Below are 22,995 nucleotides of genomic sequence, written 5' to 3'. Positions count from 1 at the left end.
TCTGCAACCCCCTGAGTCAGGCCACAGGGATTATCATTTCCAAAGCATATTTGGGGAAAATGAGGCACAGGCATTTTATGCAGTTGCAGAGGCACCAGCGGGGCAAGTCACGGTGCAGGACCCTCTCCAGGCTGGATCTGGGAGTGGCGCTGGCCTCTGGCTGCCCTTCTTCTCCACCATTTTCCAAGCCTTATTCTCAAGCTTTCTTGGAGAGTCTGTGAGCCACCCAATGTACTTTCATAGAGTTTCTTTTCCATTTAAATCAGCCAGGATATGTTTTTTGTTGCTTGCAAACACCATGAGAACAGCCAGGTAGGGTAGACTTCTCACAGTTCAAGAGGCATGGACACTAGTATCCTCCAGCTCATCCCCCATCTCTGGAAAACCCAGTAAGTGAAGAGCATGGTGTTTGGGGCAAAGTGGAGCACCAGGCTGAAGCAGCAGGGTGCCCTGCCCTCAGAAAGCTCCAAGTGGAAAAGAAAAAATAAAGTATGCAGTGGACTTCTGGAATACAGCAATGCTGAAACAAAGAAATAAACCAATGTCACATCACAAAAGATGCACAGGCTAGGGATACCAGGGCAGTCACTCAGCAACATCTCTTAAAGAGGTTTCATAAAGAAGTTGCTACATTGGGCACCATGAGAACCCCAAGACACATTTCTAAAAGACTGCAGTATGGCTCTTTGAATTCCCACAGTTAGTTGGACCGCTTTCCCACATGCCATGAACTCTGAGACTCCAGTCTCTTGTAGGGCTTATGAGAAACGCACCTCAGGCACAGGCAGATGCTGACCTAGTTGAACAACCTGGTTGCAAGGCCCAGCCAAGGAGGTGAAAAGCAGATTGCAGAAAACAGGTAGATTTTCCCAGTTACATTCAGCTGTGACCAGAAGCTACGCCCAGGAGCACAGTGCACAGCAGCTCCTAAGAAAATATCAAACCTCTCTGCCATGGACCCGCTCTGCTATGTCCAAGCCGCCCAGAAAGCACATCCTGTATTAGTTTCCTCTGTTGGGGCAAGATTTCTAACCTAAGAATGTCACAGCCAGCCAACGACCGAGCTCCAAGCACGTGTTCCGAGTACATGTCATCAATAACTAGATCTGAGTTGGCGGGCCCTCTTAACATGAAATACATTTCTGCAGCTTGAAAAGGGAAAAAAGACTGTTTGAGGCTGGTTTGAATTAGGTGGAATGGAGGCAGGAATTTTCCTGAAGTCTCCTCCTCTCTCCCTTGGGCAGCTACTCACTGCTTGGCAGAAACAAGACATAGCGCCTGGCTGACCTTGGTCCATGACCCCACAGTCTCACTGAGGGACCACCAAGTCTGGGCAGGGGTGGTAGGCAGGCCCCACAAGGGCTGTTGAAATTGACTTCAAATATTATTACCTACCTCCACGGGCTCAAGCAATCTATTAGGATACTGCCTAGTGAGCCTCGTAGCCATGATTCCGCAGCCTATGTGATCAATGGCAGAGCTGGTCCCTAATGTGTCGCTGCCATCGAAAGGTACAATTATGCCTTTAAAGCTCAAGGTGCAATTAAATCTCTATAATGGTGCTAATGGCTTGAGCAACCTTGAAGCAGCTGCCATATTTTAAAAGATCATTCTGAATTGCTTTATGTCTGAAACTGCTCTGTAAAATCTTGTTAATTTTTCATCTTCAGTTGAGAATGTATTTAATGCTGAGAGGATGGCTTCCTTCCAGCCACACTGCACAGAAGGGGGCTTCCTTCCTCAGCCGACAGGATCGATCACCCTGGAGGATTAGGGCAAACTCCCCTGGATGAGGTTGATCTCAGTTCTCTAAGGCTTGGGTTCTAGGGGATCTGCCCTAAGGAAGAGTCCAAAGTGAAGATTAGGTCACAGGATACAGTCTAGTCCAGAGCCCACTAGGGACAGTTCAGATTGGCATCATTGGGAGAGAGAGGGAGAGAGAGAGAGAGAGAGAGAGAGAGAGAGAGAGAGAGAGAGAGAGAGAGGGAAATGCAATTTATATTCACGGTATTTTCCAATAATAACAATGGTAGTCAGATATACTGAGCACTTTCTGTGAGCAACCGTTGTTGCTAAGGCTGTGCACACATCACTCCAGAACCTCACAGTAACCCCGGGAGGAGGTAATATCCTTATCCCTATTTGACAGAAAGGGAAACCGACACTTGTGGCAACAAAGCTACCTTCTTAGGATCACGAAGCCAGCCAGGGGAAGAATAGGACTCAAACCCAGAGCCCTTCTCTGGACCACTGTACTTGATGTGATGCTGAAACTGGGTGGGTGAAAGAAACCAGCCCCAATGTTTCTGAAACCTTGATGGCAGACAATGGAACAGCATTTTATTTTGAAGATGCCATGGCTTTCTGATTTATTTTTCAGGGACAATGGTTCTTTGTTTACGAGCCTCCCGGATCTAATGAGGCAGAGCAAACTCCTACCCACTGATGGTGAGGATGAGGGAGGAACATCCTTAACTCAAATGCATTGTTAACATCATCTTGTGAGGTTTAGCCCTCACACCCACCCCAATAATGTGGACACAATTATTATCCACATCCTAGACATGTAGAAACTAAAGTCTAAAGAGACAAGGTGGCATGCCAAAGGGTGCAGCCAGAGAGATGGAATGCAGGACCAACCAGAGCCAGTCTGAGGCCAGAGCCCATCCCTGACCATTATAATTCCAACTTACATGGGCAGATGAGATTTTTGGGGAAAGAACTCCAGAGTCTATATGAAGGCTGAATTTGAGTGGCTTCTACATCAAGCCTGAAAACAGGGGCCCCCATTAAGATCCATCTGGCTTTGTACTCTAAGAAAAGACCACAACTGATTCTGTTGCAACCCTAGGGGCTCCCAAACCCATAAGAGCATTATAAGGAATGGGAGGGAAGAGAGAAAGACTATACCAGAGGTCAGTAAACTACAGCTGCAGGTCAAACTTAGCCATCTGTTCTTGTAGATAAATGGATGAAAAATCTAAATGTGAGACAAGATTCGATCAAAATCCTAGAGCAGAACACAGGCAACACCCTTTTTGAACTCGGCCACAGCAACTTCTTGCAAGATACATCCACGAAGGCAAAAGAAACAAAAGCAAAAATGAACTATTGGGACTTCATCAAGATAAGAAGCTTTTGCACAGCAAAGGATACAGTCAACAAAACTAAAAGACAACCTACAGAATGGGAGAAGATATTTGCAAATGACATATCAGATAAAGGGCTAGTTTCCAAAATCTATAAAGAACTTATTAAACTCAACACCAAAGAAACAAACAATCCAATCATGAAATGGGCAAAAGACATGAAGAAAAATCTCACAGAGGAAGACACAGACATGGCCAACATGCACATGAGAAAATGCTCTGCATCACTTGCCATCAGGGAAATACAAATCAAAACCACAATGAGATACCACCTCACACCAGTGAGAATGGGGAAAATTAACAAGGCAGGAGACCACAAATGTTGGAGAGGATGCGGAGAAAAGGGAACCCTCTTACACTGTTGGTGGGAATGTGAACTGGTGCAGCCACTCTGGAAAACTGTGTGGAGGTTCCTCAAAGAGTTAAAAATAGACCTGCCCTACGACCCAGCAATTGCACTGTTGGGGATTTACCCCAAAGATACAGATGCAATGAAACGCCGGGATACCTACACCCCGATGTTTCTAGCAGCAATGTCCACAATAGCCAAATGTGGAAGGAGCCTCGGTGTCCATCAAAAGATGAATGGATAAAGAAGATGTGGTTTATGTATACAATGGAATATTACTCAGCCATTAGAAATGACAAACACCCACCATTTGCTTCAACGTGGATGGAACTGGAGGGTATTATGCTGAGTGAAATAAGTCAATCGGAGAAGGACAAACATTATACGTTCTCATTTATTTGGGGAATATAAATAATAGTGAAAGGGAATATAAGGGAAGGGAGAAGAAATGTGTGGGAAATATCAGGAAGGGAGACAGAACATAAAGACTCCTAACTCTGGGAAACGAACTAGGGGTGGTGGAAGGGGAGGAGGGCGGGGGGTGCGGGTGAATGGGTGATGGGCACTGAGGGGGGCACTTGACGGGATGAGCACTGGGTGTTATTTTGTATGTTGGCAAATTGAACACCAATAAAAAATAAATTTATTATTAAAAAAAATTTTAGTGGCACTTTGCCCCATCTGCTGATGGATGTAGTGTCTATGGACACTTTTGTGCCAGAACAGCAGAGCCTAGTCATGGTAACAGAGACTCTATGACCCTCAAAGCCTAAGTTAGTTACTATCTTGCCCTTGACAGAAAAGGTTTGCTGGCTCCTGGATTGCATGCTAGATTGCTTGATGCAAACACCAGCTATGGAAACAGCAAGCCATCCCTAGGCAGAACAAGCACACCTTACCTATCCAGTGGATGCTGACACACCCAGCTTGCAATTGTATTTTTCAAAAAACACAATACCCCAAACCATCAGGTGCTGTCCCCCATACCCTCTGTTCCCCACCCTCCAACAGGAGCAGCAGCAGTGAGTCTTACCTTTGTTGTACATGTTCGTTGGCACTTGGACATCACTCAGACTGATGTTCACGGGCAAATTATTAAAATGGTCATTTGGGGCTAAGATGAATTCTTTCCCCAGCTCCAAAAAATTACCATCTTTGTCCCTTTCATTTATCAGCACAGCATTGAAGTATTCATACTGAAAGAGAAGGTTAAAAAGCATTACTTGTGGCTTAGTTGAAGGAGACTGGAAGTAAAAAAAAAATAACAAGTAAATCTATACTCATAGCCATACTTGCTACAGAAAAGTAGCAAAGCTAGGTAAGGGCAACAGCAGCAGCAAAAGGGCTGTGTTTACATATGGTGCTCAGGGATGGTCTTGGTGCTATGGTGACACTCATGCAGAGACTGAAGGACAGGAGGAACAGGCTCTGTGGGGCCCTGGGGGAAGCACCCCAGGCAGAGGAGATAGGACAGGCAATGATGGGAGGGTGCTGGCACATGACACAAATGGCTGTCTCATCATCATCCTAGTCACTGTCACTGTCATCATCATCTAACATACACAGAATGCTTACTTTGTGCTAGACATTATTCTAAGTTCTTTTCTTTTGCATTTATTTATTTATTCATTAGTGGAGGGAGAAGGGTAGAGGGAGAGGGAGAGAAAGAATCTTAGGCATACTGAGCATGGAGCCTGACTTGAGGCTTGATTTCACAATCCTGAGATCATGACCTGAGCCAAAATCAAGAGTCATATGCTTAAATGACTGAGCTACCCAGGTGCCCCCTTAGTGCTTTTCATGTGTTAACTCACTGAATTCTTCTAACAATTCTATCAAGTAGGTTTCGTGAGTATTCTCATATCATCAACAAAGAAATTGAGGTAGAAAGAACTGATATATCTGTTAAAGATTACACAGCTGATGAGCAGAGCCAGAATTCAAACACAGGCAGTCTACTTTCCGAGTTTATGCTCTTTTCTACTGAGCAGTATTCCAAGATGGCAGGTACAGTTGGAATTAGTAGACTGAGAATTTAAAACAACTATGATTAATATACTAAAGGACCTAATAGGAAAAGTAGAAAATAGGTAAGCATAGATGGATAATATAAGCAGAGAGATGAATATTCTAAAGAAAATCCAAAGGAAATGCAAGAAATCAAAAATACTGTAACAGAAATGAAGATTGCCTTCAATAGCTCATTAGCAGACTGGACACAGCCAAGTAGGTAATGAGTGATCTTGAAGATATGTTAAAAGACACTTTCCAATCTGAAAAGTAAAGGGAAAAGAACATTCACGAACTGTGCAATTACAAAAAGTATAACATATATGTGATGGGATTAACATTAGGAGAAGAAATAAAGGAACAGAAGAAATATTTGAAGTAATAATGGCTAAGAATTTTCCAAAATTAATGACAGACACCAAACCATAGATCCAAGAATCTCAGAGACCACCAAGCAAAGGAATATAAAGAAATGTACGCCTAGGAATAATATATTCAAACCGAAGGAAAAAAAAAAAAAAGACCAAAAGAAAATCTTGAAAAAGCCAGAGAGGGGGAAAAAAATCTTACATAGAGAAGAACAAGGATAAGGATTATGCCACATTTCTCTTCAGATACCATGTCAGCAAGAAGAGAGTGAAGTAAAATACTTAGTATTCAGAGAAAAGGCCCACCAACCTAGAATTCTATATCTAGCAAAACTGTCTTTCAAAAGTGAAAGAGAAAGACCTTTTCAAACAAAACAAAATTTTAAGAAATTTTGGGGGAATAGACCTGCCTTGCAAGAAATGGTAAAAAGCTCTTTAAGAATAAAGAAAATGATATAGATCAGAAAAATCTGATTTACATAAAGAAGAGTGTTAGAGCAGGAATAAATGAAGTAAAATAAAATATTCATTTTCTTATTCTTTATTAGTTTCAGAGGTAGAATTAGTGATTCATCAGTTGTATATAACACCCAGCACTCATTATATTAAGTGCCCTCCTTAATGCCCATCACCCAATTATCCCTTCCCCCTCACCTTCCCTCCAGCAACCCTGAGTTTATTTCCTAGAGTTCAACATCTCTCATGGTTTGCCTCCGTCTCAATTTTTATCTTCCTTTATTTTTCCTTCCCTTTCCCTATGTTCATCTGTTTTGTTTCTTAAATTCCACATGAGTGAAATCATATGGTATTCATCTTTCTGACTGATTTATTTTGCTCAGCATAATTCCCTCTAGTTCCATCCATATCATTGCAAGTGGCAATATCTCATTCTTTTTGATGGCCACATAATATTCCATTGTATGTATATATACCACTTCTTTATCCATTCATCTGTCAAAGGACATCTGGGCTCTTTCCATATTTTGGCTATTGTGGACATTACTGCTATAAACATTGGGGTCTATGTGCCCCTTCAAATTAATATGTTTTTATCCTTCGTATAAATACCTTAGTGCAATTGCTGGGTCATAGGGTAGCTCTATTTTTAACTTTTTGATGAACCTCCATTCCAGAGTAGCTCCACCAGCTTGCATTCCTACAAATGGTGTAAGAGCATTCTCCTGTCTCCACATCCTTGCTAACATCTGTTGTTTCCTGAGTTGTTAATTTTAGTCATTCTGACTAGTGTGAGGTGGTATCTCATTGTGGTTTTGATTTGTATTTCCCTGGTACCAAGTGATGTTGAGCATTTTTTCATGTATCTGTTGGCCATTTATATGCATTCTTTGGAGAAATGTATGTTCATGTCTTCTGTCCATTTCTTGACTGGATTTTTTTGTTTTTTTGTGAGTTGAATTTTAAAACTTCTTTATAGTTTTTGGATATTAGCCCTTTACCTGATAAGACACTTGCAAATATCTTCTCCCACTCCACAGTTTGCCTTTTAGGTTTATTGACTGGTCATTCAGAATAGGGAGAGATAAATAGTTTCCAGGACAAATAAAAACTAAAGGAATTTGTGAATACTAAACCAGCCCTGTAAGAAATATTAAAGTAGATCCTTTGAGTGGAGAGTCCAACAGTAAGGAAAGAACAGAAAGGAACAGAAACAATATACAGAAACAGTGACTTTACAGGTAAAACAATGGCACTAAATTCATATCTTTCAATAATCACAGTGAATGTAAATGGATTAATTGCTCCAATCAAAAGACATAGTGTGTCAGATTAGACAAAACAAAACAAAACAAGATCCACTGATATGCTGTCTACAAAAGACTCATTTTAAGCCCAAAGATACCTCCAGATTGAGAGTGAACACATGGAGAGCCATTTATCATGCTGATGGATATAAAAAAAAAAAATCTGGAGTAGTAATCCTTTTATCAAACTAGATTTTAAAACAAAGACTATAATAAGAGATGAAGAAAGACACTATATTGTAACAAAAGGGTCAATCCAACACGAAGATCTAACAATTACAAATATTTATGCCCCTAACTTGGTAGCAGCCAAATATATAAACCAATTAATAACAAAATTAAAGAAACAATTGATAATAATACAATAGTAGTAGGGGACTTCAACATCTCATTCACAGCAATGGACATATCATCACAGCAGAAGATCAACAAGGAAATAAGGGCTTTGAGTGACACATTGGACCAGATGGACTTAACAGATAATAGTTAAAGCATTTCATCCTAAAGCAACAGCATACACATTCTTCTTGAGTGTACATGGAACATTCTCCAGAACAGATCTCATACTAGGTCACAAATCAGGTCTCAACCAGTATAAAATGATTGAGATTATACCATATATATTTTCAGACCACAATGCTTTAAAATTTGAAATCAATCAAAAGAGAAAATATGGAAGGAACACAAATATATGGAGGTTAAAGAGCATACTACTAAATAATGAATGGGTCAACCAGGATATTAAAGAAGAATTCAAAAAAATTCATGGACACAAATGAAAATGAAAACACAACTGTTCAAAATCTTTGGGATGCAACAAAGGCAGTCCTAAGAGGAAAGTATATAACAATACAGGCCTTTCTAAAGAAACATGAAAAGTCTCAAATACACAATCTAACCTTACACCAAAAGAGCTGGAAAAAGAACACCAAATAAAGCCTAAATCCAGCAGGAAAAGAGAATTAATAAAGATTAGAGCAGAAATCAGTGATAAGAAGTTGTTTTCTTATTCTTAACTGACCAACAGATAAGTTCATTCAAAATAATAATAGAAATAAATTGTTGTGTGATATAGGTTACAGATAAGTGAAATGAATTATAGCAGTGTTATAGGAAAAAGAGCAAGGAACTGGGAACACTCTGTTAAAAGCTACCTGTGGTACCCATGAAGTGGTACAGGGTTATTTGAAAGTGGGTTTGAATTAGTTGTAAATGTATATTGCAAACTATGAAACAACCACTAAAATAATATTCAAAGGAAGCATAATTCATATACCAAGAAAGAAGAAAAAATTAATTCATATAAGATGCTCAATTAAATATGGGGAAGGCAAAAAAAAACAGAAGACAGGAAGAAAAAGAGCCAGACAAGATCAACAAACAGGTACAAATATGGCAATATTAATTCAACTATATTGATAATCACTTTAAATGTGAATGGTCCAAATACACCAATTAAAAAGCAGAAACTTTAAGAGTAGATGAAAAAAACAAGACCCTACTCTATGTTACCTACAAAAAATTCACCATATATATAGAAAAAACAGATAGATTAGAAGAAAAGAGACAGAAAAGGATATACCATGCTAACACTAATTAAAAGAAAGCCAAAGTAGACACATTAATTTCAGACAAAGCAGACTTCAAAGCAAGTAAATTTACTAGGGAAAAGGATGGGCATTACAATATGGTAAAGGGGTGATTTCTCCAAGAAGACATAAAATCCTTAGCATGTATACATCTAACAACATAGTGTTAAGATATGTGAGGTACAAACTGATAGAACTACAAGGAGAAGTAAATGAATGCACAATACTTCAATACCCCTCTATCACCAATTGACAAATCCGGCAAGCAGAAAACTGGTAAAAATATAGTTAAACTGAATAGCCCCATCGATGATATATAATTGACATGTATAGGATACTTCATCCAACAACAATAGAATATACATTCTGCCTAAATTCACATGGAACAATCACCAAGATAGATCATATTCTGGGCCACAGAGCACACCTTAACAAATCTAAAAGAATAGGAATCACACAATGTCTGCTTCTATATTACACTGGAATTAAACTAAACACCAGTAACAGAAAGATAGCTAGACAAATCCCAAAATATTTGGAGATCAAAGAACATACTTCTAAAGAATACATAGGTCAAAAAAGAAGTCTTTTTTTTAAGATTTTATTTATTTATTCATGAGAGACAGAGACAGAGAGAGAGAGAGAGGCAGAGACAGAGGCACAGGGAGAAGCAGGCTCCATGCAGGAAGTCTGACATAGGACTCAATCCCTGGTCTCCAGGATCCACCCTGGGCCGAAGGTGGCGCTAAACCGCTGAGCCACTGGGGCTGCCCCAAAAAAGAAGTCTTGAGGAACTATAAGCTAAAAAAAAAATTAAAATACAACTTACTAAATTTGTGAGATGTAGCAAAAGCAAAGCTTAGAAGAAAATTTATACACTGAACACATGTATTAGAAAGAAAAAAATAATTAATCATCTAAGTTTATACTTTAGAGAGCTAGAAAAAGAAGAGCAAATTAAATCCAAAATAACCAGAAGAGCAAATTAAAACCAAAATAACCAGAAGAAAAATAAAACTCTGTTTTTATTTGCAGAGCATAAGTCAATGAAACTGAAAACAGGAAATCAATAGAGAAAATGAATGAAACCAAAGTTAGTTCTTTGAAAAGATTTCTTACAGTGAAAAGATATACAGAAAAATGAGCCAAGAGAATAGATCCCATGGGACAAAGTCCCCAGGAATCCAGATGCAGATTTCCAAGAGTTATCTTCTGGTGCATAAGATGCACTAATTCTTCCAGTGATAAACTGTGCCAATACATTTAAAACACTTCCCACAGGGAGGCTTGATAAAGATGAAGTGCTAAGGACATTTATTGGGGCATGGTCATGTGACATATTATTATTTACCATTGTGACTTCTTGAATTTATAGAATTCTACACCCAGCACTGCAGAATACACATTCTTTTCCAGATCACACACCGGGCTACCAAACAAGTCTCAATAGGTTTAAAATGACTGAAATCCACATAGTATGTTCTCTGATAACAATGGGCTAATTTTAGAAGTCAATATATGATAATGATATGAAAAATATCAATGATATCTAAGAAAAGATGGTATCTAGGAAAACCCCAAAGATTAAAAATTATTCAGCACACTACTTCACAATACATATGTCAAGGAAGAAAATGACATGGGAAATTGGAAAATATTTTGAAATGAATAAAAATGAAAAAAATCAATATTTGCCAGATACAGCTAAAACAGTCTAGAGGAAAATGTACAGATTATAAGCTTATAATAGAAAAGAAGAAAACTTTAAGATGAATAGTCAAAGATACTCTTGTAGAAAGATAGAAAAAGAAGAAATGAAACTCAATGTTAAAAGAAGGAATGAAATAAAGATAAAAGCAGAAACCATAAAAATAGAAAAAATAACTGGAAAAAATCAATAATATCAAAAGTTGGTACTTTAAAATGATTAATGAAATTTTAAAACCCTAACTAGACTGATAAAGAAAAATGTAAGGAAGTACAAAATACTAGTATCAGGAATAAAAGAGGAAACAATATTATAGATCCTGCAGATAATGAAAGGATAAAGAAATATTACAAACAACTTGATGCTAATATTTGATAACTTGAGTTAAATTCCAATTCCTTGAAGAACAGAAACTACCAAAATGGACACAAGAAGAAATATAAAATATGAGTGGCTCTCTCTCTATATATATAAAGTACAAACCTGAGTTCACAGTTACCAGCCAAACTAAAACAAACAGTTCCAGGTTGAGATGCCTTAAATGATGAGTTCTATCAAATATGTAAGGAAAAAAATAGAAAGTATCTTATATAAACTCAGAAAATTAGACTATTTCCCAACTTATTTAATGAGGACAGCATATGACACCAAATCAGACATGAACATTTAAAGATATATATTACACACCTACAGTTCTTGTTAACCTAGATGCAAAAATGCTAATGCAATATTGAATCAAAACCAGCTATAATTAAAAGGATAATACATCATGACTAAATTATACATATCCCAGGAATTCAAGGTTGGTTTATTTGAAAAATCAATCAACACAGTTCATCATATTAAAAGAATAAAGAAGAAACAAAAATCACATGACCAAATCAATGCAGAAAAAGCACTTGGAAGAATTCAATTTCTGTTCATAAAAACTTGTATGACATTTGACATAGCATAAAATGTCCTCAATCTAATAAAGAGTACCTTACAAAAACCTATAGCTAACATTATATTTATGATGAAACACTGAGTATTTTTCCCCCTAAGATCAGGAACAAGGCAAGGGTGGGTTACTATTTCTGTGTAATATTGTACTGGTGGTCCTAGCAATTGGAGTAAGATGAATGAATCAATGAATCTGGGGATCCCTGGGTGGCTCGGCAGTTTGACGCCTGCCTTCCGCCCAGGGCGTGATCCTGGAGTCCTGGGATCAAATCTCCACTCCCCTGCATGCAGCCTGCTTCTCCCTCTGCCTGTGTCTCTGCTTCTCTCTCTCTCTCCATGTGTCTCTCATGAATAAATAAATAAATAAATCTTTAAAAAAAAGAATCAATGAATGAATGAATGCCATAGAGGAAAAAATTGTCTTTACTTGCAGAAAGCTTGATTGTCTATGAGAAAAATCCTAAGGAATCCACATAATATACTACAACTAGTGAGTTTACAAAGTCAAAGGATATAAGATCAATATGCAAAAATCAATTGTATTTCAATATACTAACAAAGAACAATTGGAATTTAAGATAGAAAGAATAGTAACATTTACAATGGTATAAAAAACCTGAAAACTTAGGTATAAATTCTTAAAATTATGTGTAATACGTGTTTACTAAAACCTACAAAGTATTGCTGTGAGAAATTTAAAAAGGTTTACATAGATGAAAAGAGATGCCTTATTTAAGGATTAGAGAACGTGGTATTAAGATGTTAATTCTTCCCAATTTGATCTAAAAATTCGATGAAATCCCAATCAAAATCTCAATGGGCTTTTTCTAGAAGCTGCCAGGTTAATTATAAACTTCATGTAGAAATGAAAGGGATCCAGGGGCATCTGGATGGCAGTCAGGGAAGCCTTTGCCTTCAACTCAGGTCATGATCCCAGGGTACTGGGATCAAGCACAGCATCGGGCTCCCTGCTTAGTGGGGTGTCTGCTTCTCCCTCTCTCCCTCCTCACTCCCCCACTTGTTCTCTCTCTCAAATAAATAAATAAAATTTTTAAAAAATAAATGAAAGGGATCTAGAATATCAAAAACAATTTTGAAAAAAGAAGAGTCCAAGGAGTTACATTTCACAATTTTAAGTCTTACTTTATTAATTACTATGTAATTAATCAAAACAGTGTGGTATTGGCATTAGAATAGACAAACAGATCAATGGAACACAGAGAGTCCAGAAATAAAGCCATACACTCAGTCAACTGAGTTTCAGTAAAGGTGCCTACATAATTAAATGGGGAAAATATTTTCAACAAATTGTGCTAGAACAAATGACTAACCAATGAAAACAACATCCTCTCCTCTAATTCACAACACACATATTAATTCAAGATGGATGACAGACTTCAATGTAAAAACTAAACCTGTAATATTTCTTACAAACCAAAAATGATAAATATCTTTGTAGCCTTCAGGTAGGCAATGATTTCTTAGGATATACAAAGCACTTAAAATTGTAAAAACTGATAATTTAGACTTTAAAAAATCTTGATAATTAAATTCACTCTTATTTTTTAAAATTGAAAAATTATTGAGGAAAAACAATTCATCAAACAAATGACTTATCCCCAGAATATGTAAAGAACTCCTATAATTCAAAACATGCATAAAAATTTAAGTCACAAAACTTCAACTTTTCTAAATTATGAAATCAAAACTTTATAGAAATGAAACTCAGTTTAATAAATTCCAACCACAACTAATTTTTAAAACATAATTTACTATGATATGACACTCCAAAACAAAAGAAATCACATCTTTCTGCTGAAACATGAACCAAGGGAACACCTTACCAGGCACAGACACTTTGACCAGCCCATGAACTGTCCACACCAAGGGAGAGCACCCTTCTTCTCAAAGGCTCTGCTTTGAAGGAAACATGTCAGTGGAGTTTCCTCCCACAGCTCCATGTTAATGGAAGTCTCAACCTTCCACAGACCCAAGTGCTTCACATAATACTATGATGCTCTTAAAAATGTAAGCCTTTGGGCCGTTGGGTGGCTCAGTCGGTTGAGCATCTGCCTTAAGCTCATGATCTCAGGGTCCTGCGATCGATTCCCATATTGGGCTCCCTGCTCAATGGGGAGTATGCTTCTCCCTCTACCCTCCCTACTGCTTGTGATGTCTCTCTCTCTTTCTCATGCTCTCTCTCAAATAAATAAATAAAATCTTAAATTAACACACACAGCCTCAGCCAGCTTGGCGAAGGCCAGTACAATCATGGTTCACATACAGGCTCTCTGAAGGCAGCTTCTAAATTGCCATTTAATTGAATAATCCTCACAGACCAGAATGCAAATGAAGGAAGGATGAAAAACACAGGCAGGATTCTGTTCAACAATGCTCATCATTCACTGGGAGTTTGGTGCCTCCTCCCCAAATCCATTTGTCCATTCTGTATTGATTTTGAAAAGGCTGACTCAGTGCAAACAAGAAGAATCATTGCTTGGTCCTTGCTATAATTATGGGGTTCAGTGGCTTTGTCTATATGATCAAGGAAAAGATGTATTTACTCCCTCTCAGTATTTCTGAATCTCTGTCACCCGTGGGGTCAGAGTACATTAATTCTTTTGTGAGTAAATCTGATAACCTACTAAGTGTGGTGGGGTACGAAGGACACTAAACCAAGGTACAAAACGTGGCAAAATACACTAGGGGCAAAATGAGGGTGTGTTATTGCCCACAACCTAGCATGGCACCAAGCCACAATGAGTAAGTGTTTAAAAGTGATTTAATAAGGCAGGGGTAGGTGTAGGCATACTTTTTTCCCTAAAAGGTCAGATGGTAAATATTTTAGGCTTTGTGAGCTATGGATTCTTTACCACAACTCCTCCATTCTGCTGTTGTAACATGACAGACGGCAGCCACAGACAATACATAAAAGAATGGGCCTGGCTGTGCTCCATTCAAACTTTATTTACCAAAACTTTACAAAATTACAAAATAGATTTGGCCTATGGGCTGTAGTATGCCAACCCCTGCAGTCGGGTGTTCTGAGATTTTCCAAAGAAAAAATAAAATTTTCTATAATAAATAAACAAAAATAAGATTTTCAAAATAAAAAATTTCTGGCTGAAATAAATCAAGCACTTCTCTTGCTAAAATTCTGGAGCATAATACTGAACAAGAATTAAGTTGGAGGAATGAAGCTACCCGACTTCAAGGCTTTCCATAAATGACAATAATCAAAACAGCAGAGTATTGGCAAAAGAACAAACAGATCAATAGGACAGAATAGAGAGCCCAGAAATAGATCTACATAAATACAGTCAACTGATCTTTGACAAAGCAAAGATAGTCTCTTCAACAAATGGTGCCGGAACAACTGGATATCCACATCCAAAAAAAAAAAAAAATCTATACACAGATCTTATACCCTTCACAAAAATTAACTCAAAATGGATCAGAGACCTAAATAGAAAACACAAAGCTACAAAACTCTTAGAAGATAACACAGGAGAAAACATAGATGACCCTGGGTCTGGTGATGCTTTTTTTAGATACAACATCAAAGACATGATGCATGGAAAAAGTAATTCATAAACTGGACCTCATTAAAATTAAAAGCTTCTGCTCTGTGAAAGACAAAGTCAAAAGAAGGAGAAGACCAGACTGGGAAGAAATATTTGCAAAAGTCACATGTGATAAAGGACTGTTATCCAAAATATATCAAAAACTCTTAATAATAAGAAAACTAACAACTGGGTTAAAAATGAGCTAAAGACCTTAGCAGACACCTCCACATAGGATATATATACAGATGGCAAGAAAGCATGTGGAAAGACGTTCTACTTCATATGTCATCAGGGACATGCAAAAGAAAACAACAAAATACCACTACATGCCTAGTAGAGTAGCTAAAATCCAGAGTTCTGACAACACCAAATGCTGACAAGGATGTGGAGCAGCAGGCACTCTCTTACATTACTGGTGGGAATGCAAAATGCTGCAGTGACTGTGGAAAACAGTTTGGTGTTTTGTTTTTTTTTTTTCTTTTAACAAAGCTAAACATTGGCTTCCCATATGATCCAGCAAACATGCTCCTTGGTATTGACCCAAAAGAAATAAAAATTTCTGTCCACATAGAAATCTGCACATGAATGTTTATAGCAGCTTTATTTATACTTGTCAAAACTTGGAAACAATCAAAATATCCTTCAGTAGGTTAACAATTAAATTGTGATATGTCCAGACAATAGAATATTATTCAGCACTAAAGAGAAATGAGCTATCAAGCCATGAGAAGACAATATGCACCTAAGTGCATATTACAAAGTGAAAGAAGCCAATCTGAGAAGGCTAAGTACTGTGTAATTCCAACCATATGACATTCTGGAAAAGGCAAAACTCTGGAGGCGGTAAAAAGATAAGTGGTTGCCAAGGATAGGGGCAAAGGGGATGAATAAGCAGAGCATGGAGGTTTTTTTAGGATGCTGAAAATAGTCTGTATGATATTTTAATGATAAATACATATCATTATACATTTGTCCAACCCCGAGAATGTAAGACATCAAGAGTGAACCCTAAGATAAACTATAGACTTTGGGTGATGAGATCAATGCAGTTCATCCTTGGTAAAATGTACCATTCCTGGTAGGAGATGTTGATAACAGGGGAGATTGTGCATGTACAGGAATGTGTGGGAAATCTCTGTACCTTCCTCTCAATCTTTTTTTTTTTTCCTTCCTCTCAATCTTATCATAAATTAAACCTGCTCTAAAAAAAGTCTTTTTCAAAAAAGTTTGAGTTGCACTCCCCACTCTATTTATAACACACGTGTACTACCTACCAACTATTACTCTAACATGCACATTATCAAACTACAAAAATAATAAAATAATAATAAAAGCAAATCGGAATAAAAGTGACATATATTCCTCAGGCATTCCAGGGGCTCACTTTGCACACACCTAGGTGTTGCATCACTTCTCAGCAGTGCTCCAAAGCAGCATTTCCAAATTATGACCTGCGCAACAGAAAGCCACTCCGTTGGCTTATTCATAAGGAATATTTTTTTAATGTATGCCATGGTAAGCAAAGTTTGGGAAATGCAGAAAGAGCTGGGGTTTAAAGAAGGGCAAGGAGATTTCTTCATTTTGGGACTTCTCAGGGCCTTTAACCCATTCTGAGAGTAGACTATGTACACTTTGAATATCCGGGGTGAGAGGTGTCATACACAGTAGTCCTCAAATACAACTGATCCAGTAGGCATCCTTCTCAGCATTTACACAGGGGAGGGGGGAGGGGGGGCGCTTTACAAGTTTACAAGTCCTCATGCAATGTTTTATTAAAGCAGCCCCCACCCCATGAGACTAGTTCTGCAATTGCAGGAACTGTGTTTACTCACTGTTGCATCCCAGCACCTAGCACCTGTTGGCCAAATAACTGATCAAATGACCATCACAATCCATGAGGTCACAAGGTCTCCCAAAGGAAGTACATTCCTAAGATTCATCTTCACAGTTAGCCCTCCTGGGCCATGTGGTTCTGGGGAATGTTCTCAGCAGGTTAGGAAGATCATGCTAGGGATTCCTGGGTGGTTCAGTGGTTTAGCACCTGCCTTCAGCCCAGGGCATGATCCTGGAGTCCTGGGATCGAATCCCACATCAGGCTCCCTGCATGGAGCCTGCTTCTCCCCTCTGCCTGTGTCTCTGCCTCTCCCTCTCTGTCTCTCATGAATAAATGAAAAATCTTTATATATAAAAAAAAGGAAGATCATGCTATAAGCAGTGTTCCCCATGGCCTGGGGAAAAGGAAGCTATAGGAGGCCAAAGCTGTACTGTTACACAACTAGTGTCACATATTCAGATAGAAAAGGGTATCCAGAGCAATGGAGTAAAGGTGACTCCAGAAGGGGCTGGAATTGATGGTCTATACTAACCACCATAAGACCAAGAGGACAAAGCAGGAGCTCTGTGGTACCTCCACCACCCTTGCAGCTTCCCCAAGGGCTGTCTGGGCATCCCCAACTTGCAAAGTCCTTCACCTTCAGCGTCACTGTCACAGAGTATGTCCAGTTCAGTTCTGATATTAGTGCTGGCAGGGAAAATAATTCATTGCTCTACCCCTCTGTCAGCTGTAGAATCCAACAGCTCAGGCCGTCTCTTGATTCAACTAGGTTCCCATCACCATGTAAAGTTTCAACGGGAAATATCACTAGATGGCAAAAAGGCTTCAGTTTGTGTGAGCTCTCTGACTGGTTGGTGGCGACTGTCTATATGTATTGAGAAGGCTTCCGAGGCCGTATCTCAACCCAAGGACCATATGCTGTCTCAGTAATGGTGGCCCAGCCTCTCCCACGCCACCCACGTCCTTGAAAACTCATCGCTTCCTAGTTTAGGGGTTGGCAAACTGTTTCTGTAAAGAGCCAGATAGTAAATATTTTAGGTTTTGCAGGCCAGACAGTCTCTGTCACAACATTCAATTCTGCTGTTTTAGCAAAAGTAGCCAACTGTAATACATAAACAAATGGGTGTGGCTGTATTCCAATAAAACTTTATTTACAAAAACAGGCAGCTGGTCAGACATGTAGTGTTCTGAGCCCGGCCCTGGTTCCCTCTTTACTCTTTCCAGGTGAAAGCCAGCTCATCTCCTAGTCAAGAAGATGTCCTAAGGCAGTGCTTTTCAACTCCAGCTGGGGAGCTTTGCGACATCCAGATGTCCAAGCCAAGCCTCAGAGCAATTACATCTGAATCCCAAGGCAGTATTTTTTTTCAGCCTCTCCCAAGTGATCGCAATGTGCAGCCCAGGCTGAGACACACTCTTTCCAAGGGTGACTTCCGCTTCCCCTTCCTGAGGGGTAAGTTGCATAACAGCACTACAAGGCCCCACCACAGAGGGCCTGCTTCATGGGCGGGAAGTATCTGCTCCACACATTTTGGCTTTAATTAAATCCTGCCTGTAAGGTTCTCCAGTTGTTTCTTATGTGTGTGTCCCATCGAACCGACCAACACTGAACTCCCTAGGAGCTGGGCCTGTGCCTCTCTTACCTACTTGCCACTGATCTGAGGACAACTCCAACTGGTAAAATCCAGCCTAATGTTGGGCCCAGAACACATGGTTAGGAAAGCAAGTACCCAAGTAGGAAGTGTCTACCTTAGTCCAGGTTCTCCAGAGAAACGGAACCAGTAGAGAGAGGGAACCGGGCAAGAGGGAGATACAGATTTATTAAAGGAATTGGCTCATTTGACTGTGAGAACTAGCAAGTCCAAAATCTGTAGGATAAGCTACGGCAGTCTTGAGTCTAGGTTCCTCAGGGCAGGGCAGGCAGGCTGGAAACTCAGGCAGGGTTTTCATGTTGCACATGGAAGCAGAATGCTTCTCCCTCCAGTCTTTGCTCTTAAGGTTTTTAGCTGATTGGATGAAGTGCCCCTCGTTATGGAGGGTGATCTGTTTTACTCAAAGTCCACTGACTGTAGACGTTAAATCACATCTGAAAGATACCTTCAAGGCAACATCGAAACTGGTATTTGACCTAACAAACAGCTGGGTACTGTGGCCTACCCAAGTTGACACAAAGTTAAATGTCACAGTGACTGTCCCTTCAAAATGGACTGTGGCCACTGCCTATCAGCTGGGCTTCCAGCCAACTCCTTGTCCCCTGCCATCTACCCAGGCAGCAGTCAGTGATTATTTAGAAATGTGAATCAGACTGTGTCACTCCCCAGTGGTTTCCTGCCACCCTCAGGAAAAGCCCTTCCCTGGGCTTTGAAAGGCTCTGCAGTCTGGCTGCTGCCCACCTTGCCCACCTGGTCTCCTGCACGTTGAACAGCCCCTCACCCCACTCTTGCCACATGGACCTCTTGCTACTGTTGGAACAGCAAGCCTGTTTCCACAGAAGGCTTTTGCCCCAGTCTCCAACCCTTCCGGGCAGGCAGAAGCAGGGCCCTGGGATTACCTGAGGCAGTCTCTCCTCTCGGTCTTTATCATAAATTCCGCTGAGCTCACTTGAGTGGGTTTCTGTTCCTTGCAAGCACTGAGTCCTAATTAGTACCCTCATCACAGCCTGATGATGAAGGACCCCCAAGGACCTCCCAGGAAGACTTACCTCAGCACCCAGGGCCCACAGGGATGCGCACCTCCAGCCCAGGCTGCTCCCTGTCCTGTGCACATTCTGCACCTGGCCGGCCCCATCACTGCCTTCGGGCTCTACGCAGCCCCAGACCTGTCCGCCCCATCACCCCGTCTCTCCCTACCCGATCGTCATGTGCCTAAACTCCCTCACCTATAAGGTGAGGCGACTATGAGCTCCTTCACAGCTGCACATCAGCTCCTCTCACAGGCGAGAACTCAATCAAGGGCAGCCGAGGGGCAGCCCAGGTAGCTCAGCGGTTTAGTGCAGCCTTCGGCCCAGGGTGTGATCCTGAAGACCCAGGATCGAGTCCCATGTCAGGCTTCCCTTCATGAAGCCTGCTTCTCCCTCTGCCTGTGTCTCTGCCCCTCTCTCTCTATGTCTCTCATGAATAAATAAATAAAATCTTAAAAAAAAAAAAAAAAGGCAGCCGAGGTTCACTCACCAGCAAGGTGAGGTGCAGGGCTCTCTCACTCCCCTGCCGCCTCTCCCCTTGCTGGTTACCCTGCCTGCTCTCATCGCCTCTCCCCACTCAGGAAATCAGTGGGGTTTGGGGCTCTTTCGTTCCCAGCATTTGCTCTTATTCATCCTTGGGAAGTCCTTAGAGGGTTGGTTTGGTGGTGAGCCCCCTAAAGGCAGGCTGGCACCCATGCATCCCAAGACGTCAGGAGCCCCTGTCCAGCCAGAGACAGGCTCCTTTCTCACACCCCCATCCCCGGCACCGAGCCCAGTGCCCACACGTCCTCAGTCAGATGGTGGGACGCATGCATGGATACAGCACTCCCTGTCTGTACCACTTGCATTCTCATGTTTCACCACCCCTCGGGAAGAGCCCTCCCACTCCCCACCTGGAACTCAGTTCCCAGCCAGCGGGGCAATCTGTGCGGGCCTCCTGATTCCACCTCAGGACCCCATTGCCTAGATTTCATGCTATGCTCCACTCATGAAGCAGGAAACCAGCCGGGTATGGGAAGGAGAAGGGGGGGCTTTGGTGCCTGATGCCCAGGGCTGAAACCACATTTGCTTCCGAAAGGCACGCTACCAGCTCTGTGACTCAGTTTCCTTGTCTGTGAAAAGGCAATGGTGACACCTACCTCTTAAGATCTTTCTGCAGATTGAATAGGATAAAACATACAAAAGCAATGGGCACAGTGCCCAGAGCAGGCTCTTAATATGTTTTGGTTCTCTCCTCTTTTCCTCATTTTTTTTCCCCCTTCTCTGCTCTGGGATGATGGCCAGCTTTTTACAACTTAGATTAAAAAATAAAAATTACTAGGAATATTAGTTCCAAATGAGCCAAGCAAATACCAAACTCCCAGTGCAGGCGTATCCTGTGGGGAAGCGACATATATTGCTACTCATCCGTGCCCCTCTCCGAAGGTCTAGTGCCGTCTGGTTACTACTCAATAATCTCATCTTCTCCTCATGTGTGAAAATTGATTTTTTAATGATCTGTTCCAGAGTATTTCTAGGTATTAATGTTACATTAACTCATTTATAATTCCCCAAGTGTCACCGTCCTTTGAAAAAAACCAGATAATGAATATCCCCCTCCCAGCCATCTGGAATCTCTGGCCGCTTGAGAATACCCCAATACAAGTATTAACGGGCTATTCGCAAGCTACTTATGCAGGCCTTGGGCTGAGGCTTCCTGCAAGCTAGCTGGCCACTTGGCATTTAGTTTTAAGAGCCTTGGAGTGGGAGCACTTAACTCCAGTGTGCTGGGTTCAAATCCCAGCTCTGCTGCTTAGCCACAACCTCTCCATTACATCGTCCGTAAAATGGAATTACAACCACTCATGTTACAGTGGAGTTATTGTGAGGCATATACAGGGTGAAAAACAAAAAGCACTCAGTATCAGGTTGTACTGTACAAAGCTGCCTTTTTTTTTTTTGTCAATCAAAAATGGTTGTTTATTGGCAATTTCATTTAGTTCTAGCTAACAGGATTTTGACAAGATGGTAGAAGCCACTATCGTGGTAGAGCTGACTGGCAGACAGACAGAGGGAAGCATTTGAAAAAGCAAGGCAAGAGCACCATCATCTTCCACTCCCCAGTGGTGGGCTTTCCAGCTGGTGTCTCTTTGTTCACTTTGCCCAACCCCAGAACTAGCACCACCTCTCCTCTGTTCCCTCCACCTCCGCCTCACTGGTCTCTTAGCCTGTCCATTGCCCTGTGGTCCACGTGGCCTCTGCCCATGCTGTTCCCTCTGTCCCAAACACTTTCTCCAGCTGCCACTTCCCTAATCCCTATTCCTCCTTAAATCCAGTCCAATTATCACATCCTCAGGGCAGCTCCTCTAACCTCTCGGACTGAGGATATCCCCACTAGGTGTTCTTGAACTGCTTACTTATCCGGGGGTCATTACACACTTACCCACGTGATTATCTGGGTAAGAGTCTCCATCTACAGTGTGTGATATATATGTTTGCAGAGACCACAGCTGCTGCTTCTTGTGCCGCTGTAATCCTAGCACCAAATACAATGCCTGGCCCATCACAGATTAATGAAGGAATATGAAGGAAGGAATATCACACACAGCAACAATGCCCTGCAGTGATCCCCCAAACATGGTAGGAGTTCAGAAGAGCTGAGGGCAGCCAGCAGTGAGCCAACCTCTGACATTGAGAGAAAGGGGGTAATGTTGAGGGAACTCTCATACCCTGAGGGCTCAGGGTGCCATGGGGTTCATTTGGCTGACCACTTGATCTGACATCATGATACGAGATCTTTCAAGGCAGCTGGAAACCCCTCTGTGAGCTCTATCAAGGCCAAAGCCCTACTAAAGAGATGTCAGACTAATGGACACCCTAGTTTGGTTGGGTCCTTTCATCACTTTTTTTTCATTCATCAAATGATTTCTAAAGCCTTCTATGTGCTGCTTTTAACCCTGCCACTCCACTTCCCCACTCGCAGCCAGAATGATCCTTCAGAAATTAAACAGAGCTGTCTCTGTTTTTTGCTTAAGCAATGGCTTCCAATGGTGCAGGATAA

The 22,995-nt window shown here is 40.8% G+C and overlaps 1 protein-coding gene across 3 annotated transcripts in view; it reads right to left on the bottom strand.

The window, feature by feature from the left end:
* CACNA2D3 (calcium voltage-gated channel auxiliary subunit alpha2delta 3) overlaps positions 1–22,995 on the bottom strand; it is an 833,484-nt gene that overhangs the window by 500,359 nt on the left and 310,130 nt on the right. For all 3 annotated transcript variants that reach the window (XM_041762548.1, XM_041762549.1, XM_041762550.1), the window contains exon 5: positions 4,532–4,694. In XM_041762548.1, the coding sequence (XP_041618482.1) occupies positions 4,532–4,694 (163 nt within the window). The remainder of the gene's footprint in view (positions 1–4,531; positions 4,695–22,995) is intronic.

Source organism: Vulpes lagopus, chromosome 7, assembly GCF_018345385.1.
Source record: "Vulpes lagopus strain Blue_001 chromosome 7, ASM1834538v1, whole genome shotgun sequence".
Taxonomy (NCBI): Eukaryota; Metazoa; Chordata; class Mammalia; order Carnivora; family Canidae; genus Vulpes; species Vulpes lagopus.
Note: the sequence above shows the minus strand (reverse complement) of the source record. Positions and strands in the feature narration are given on the sequence as shown.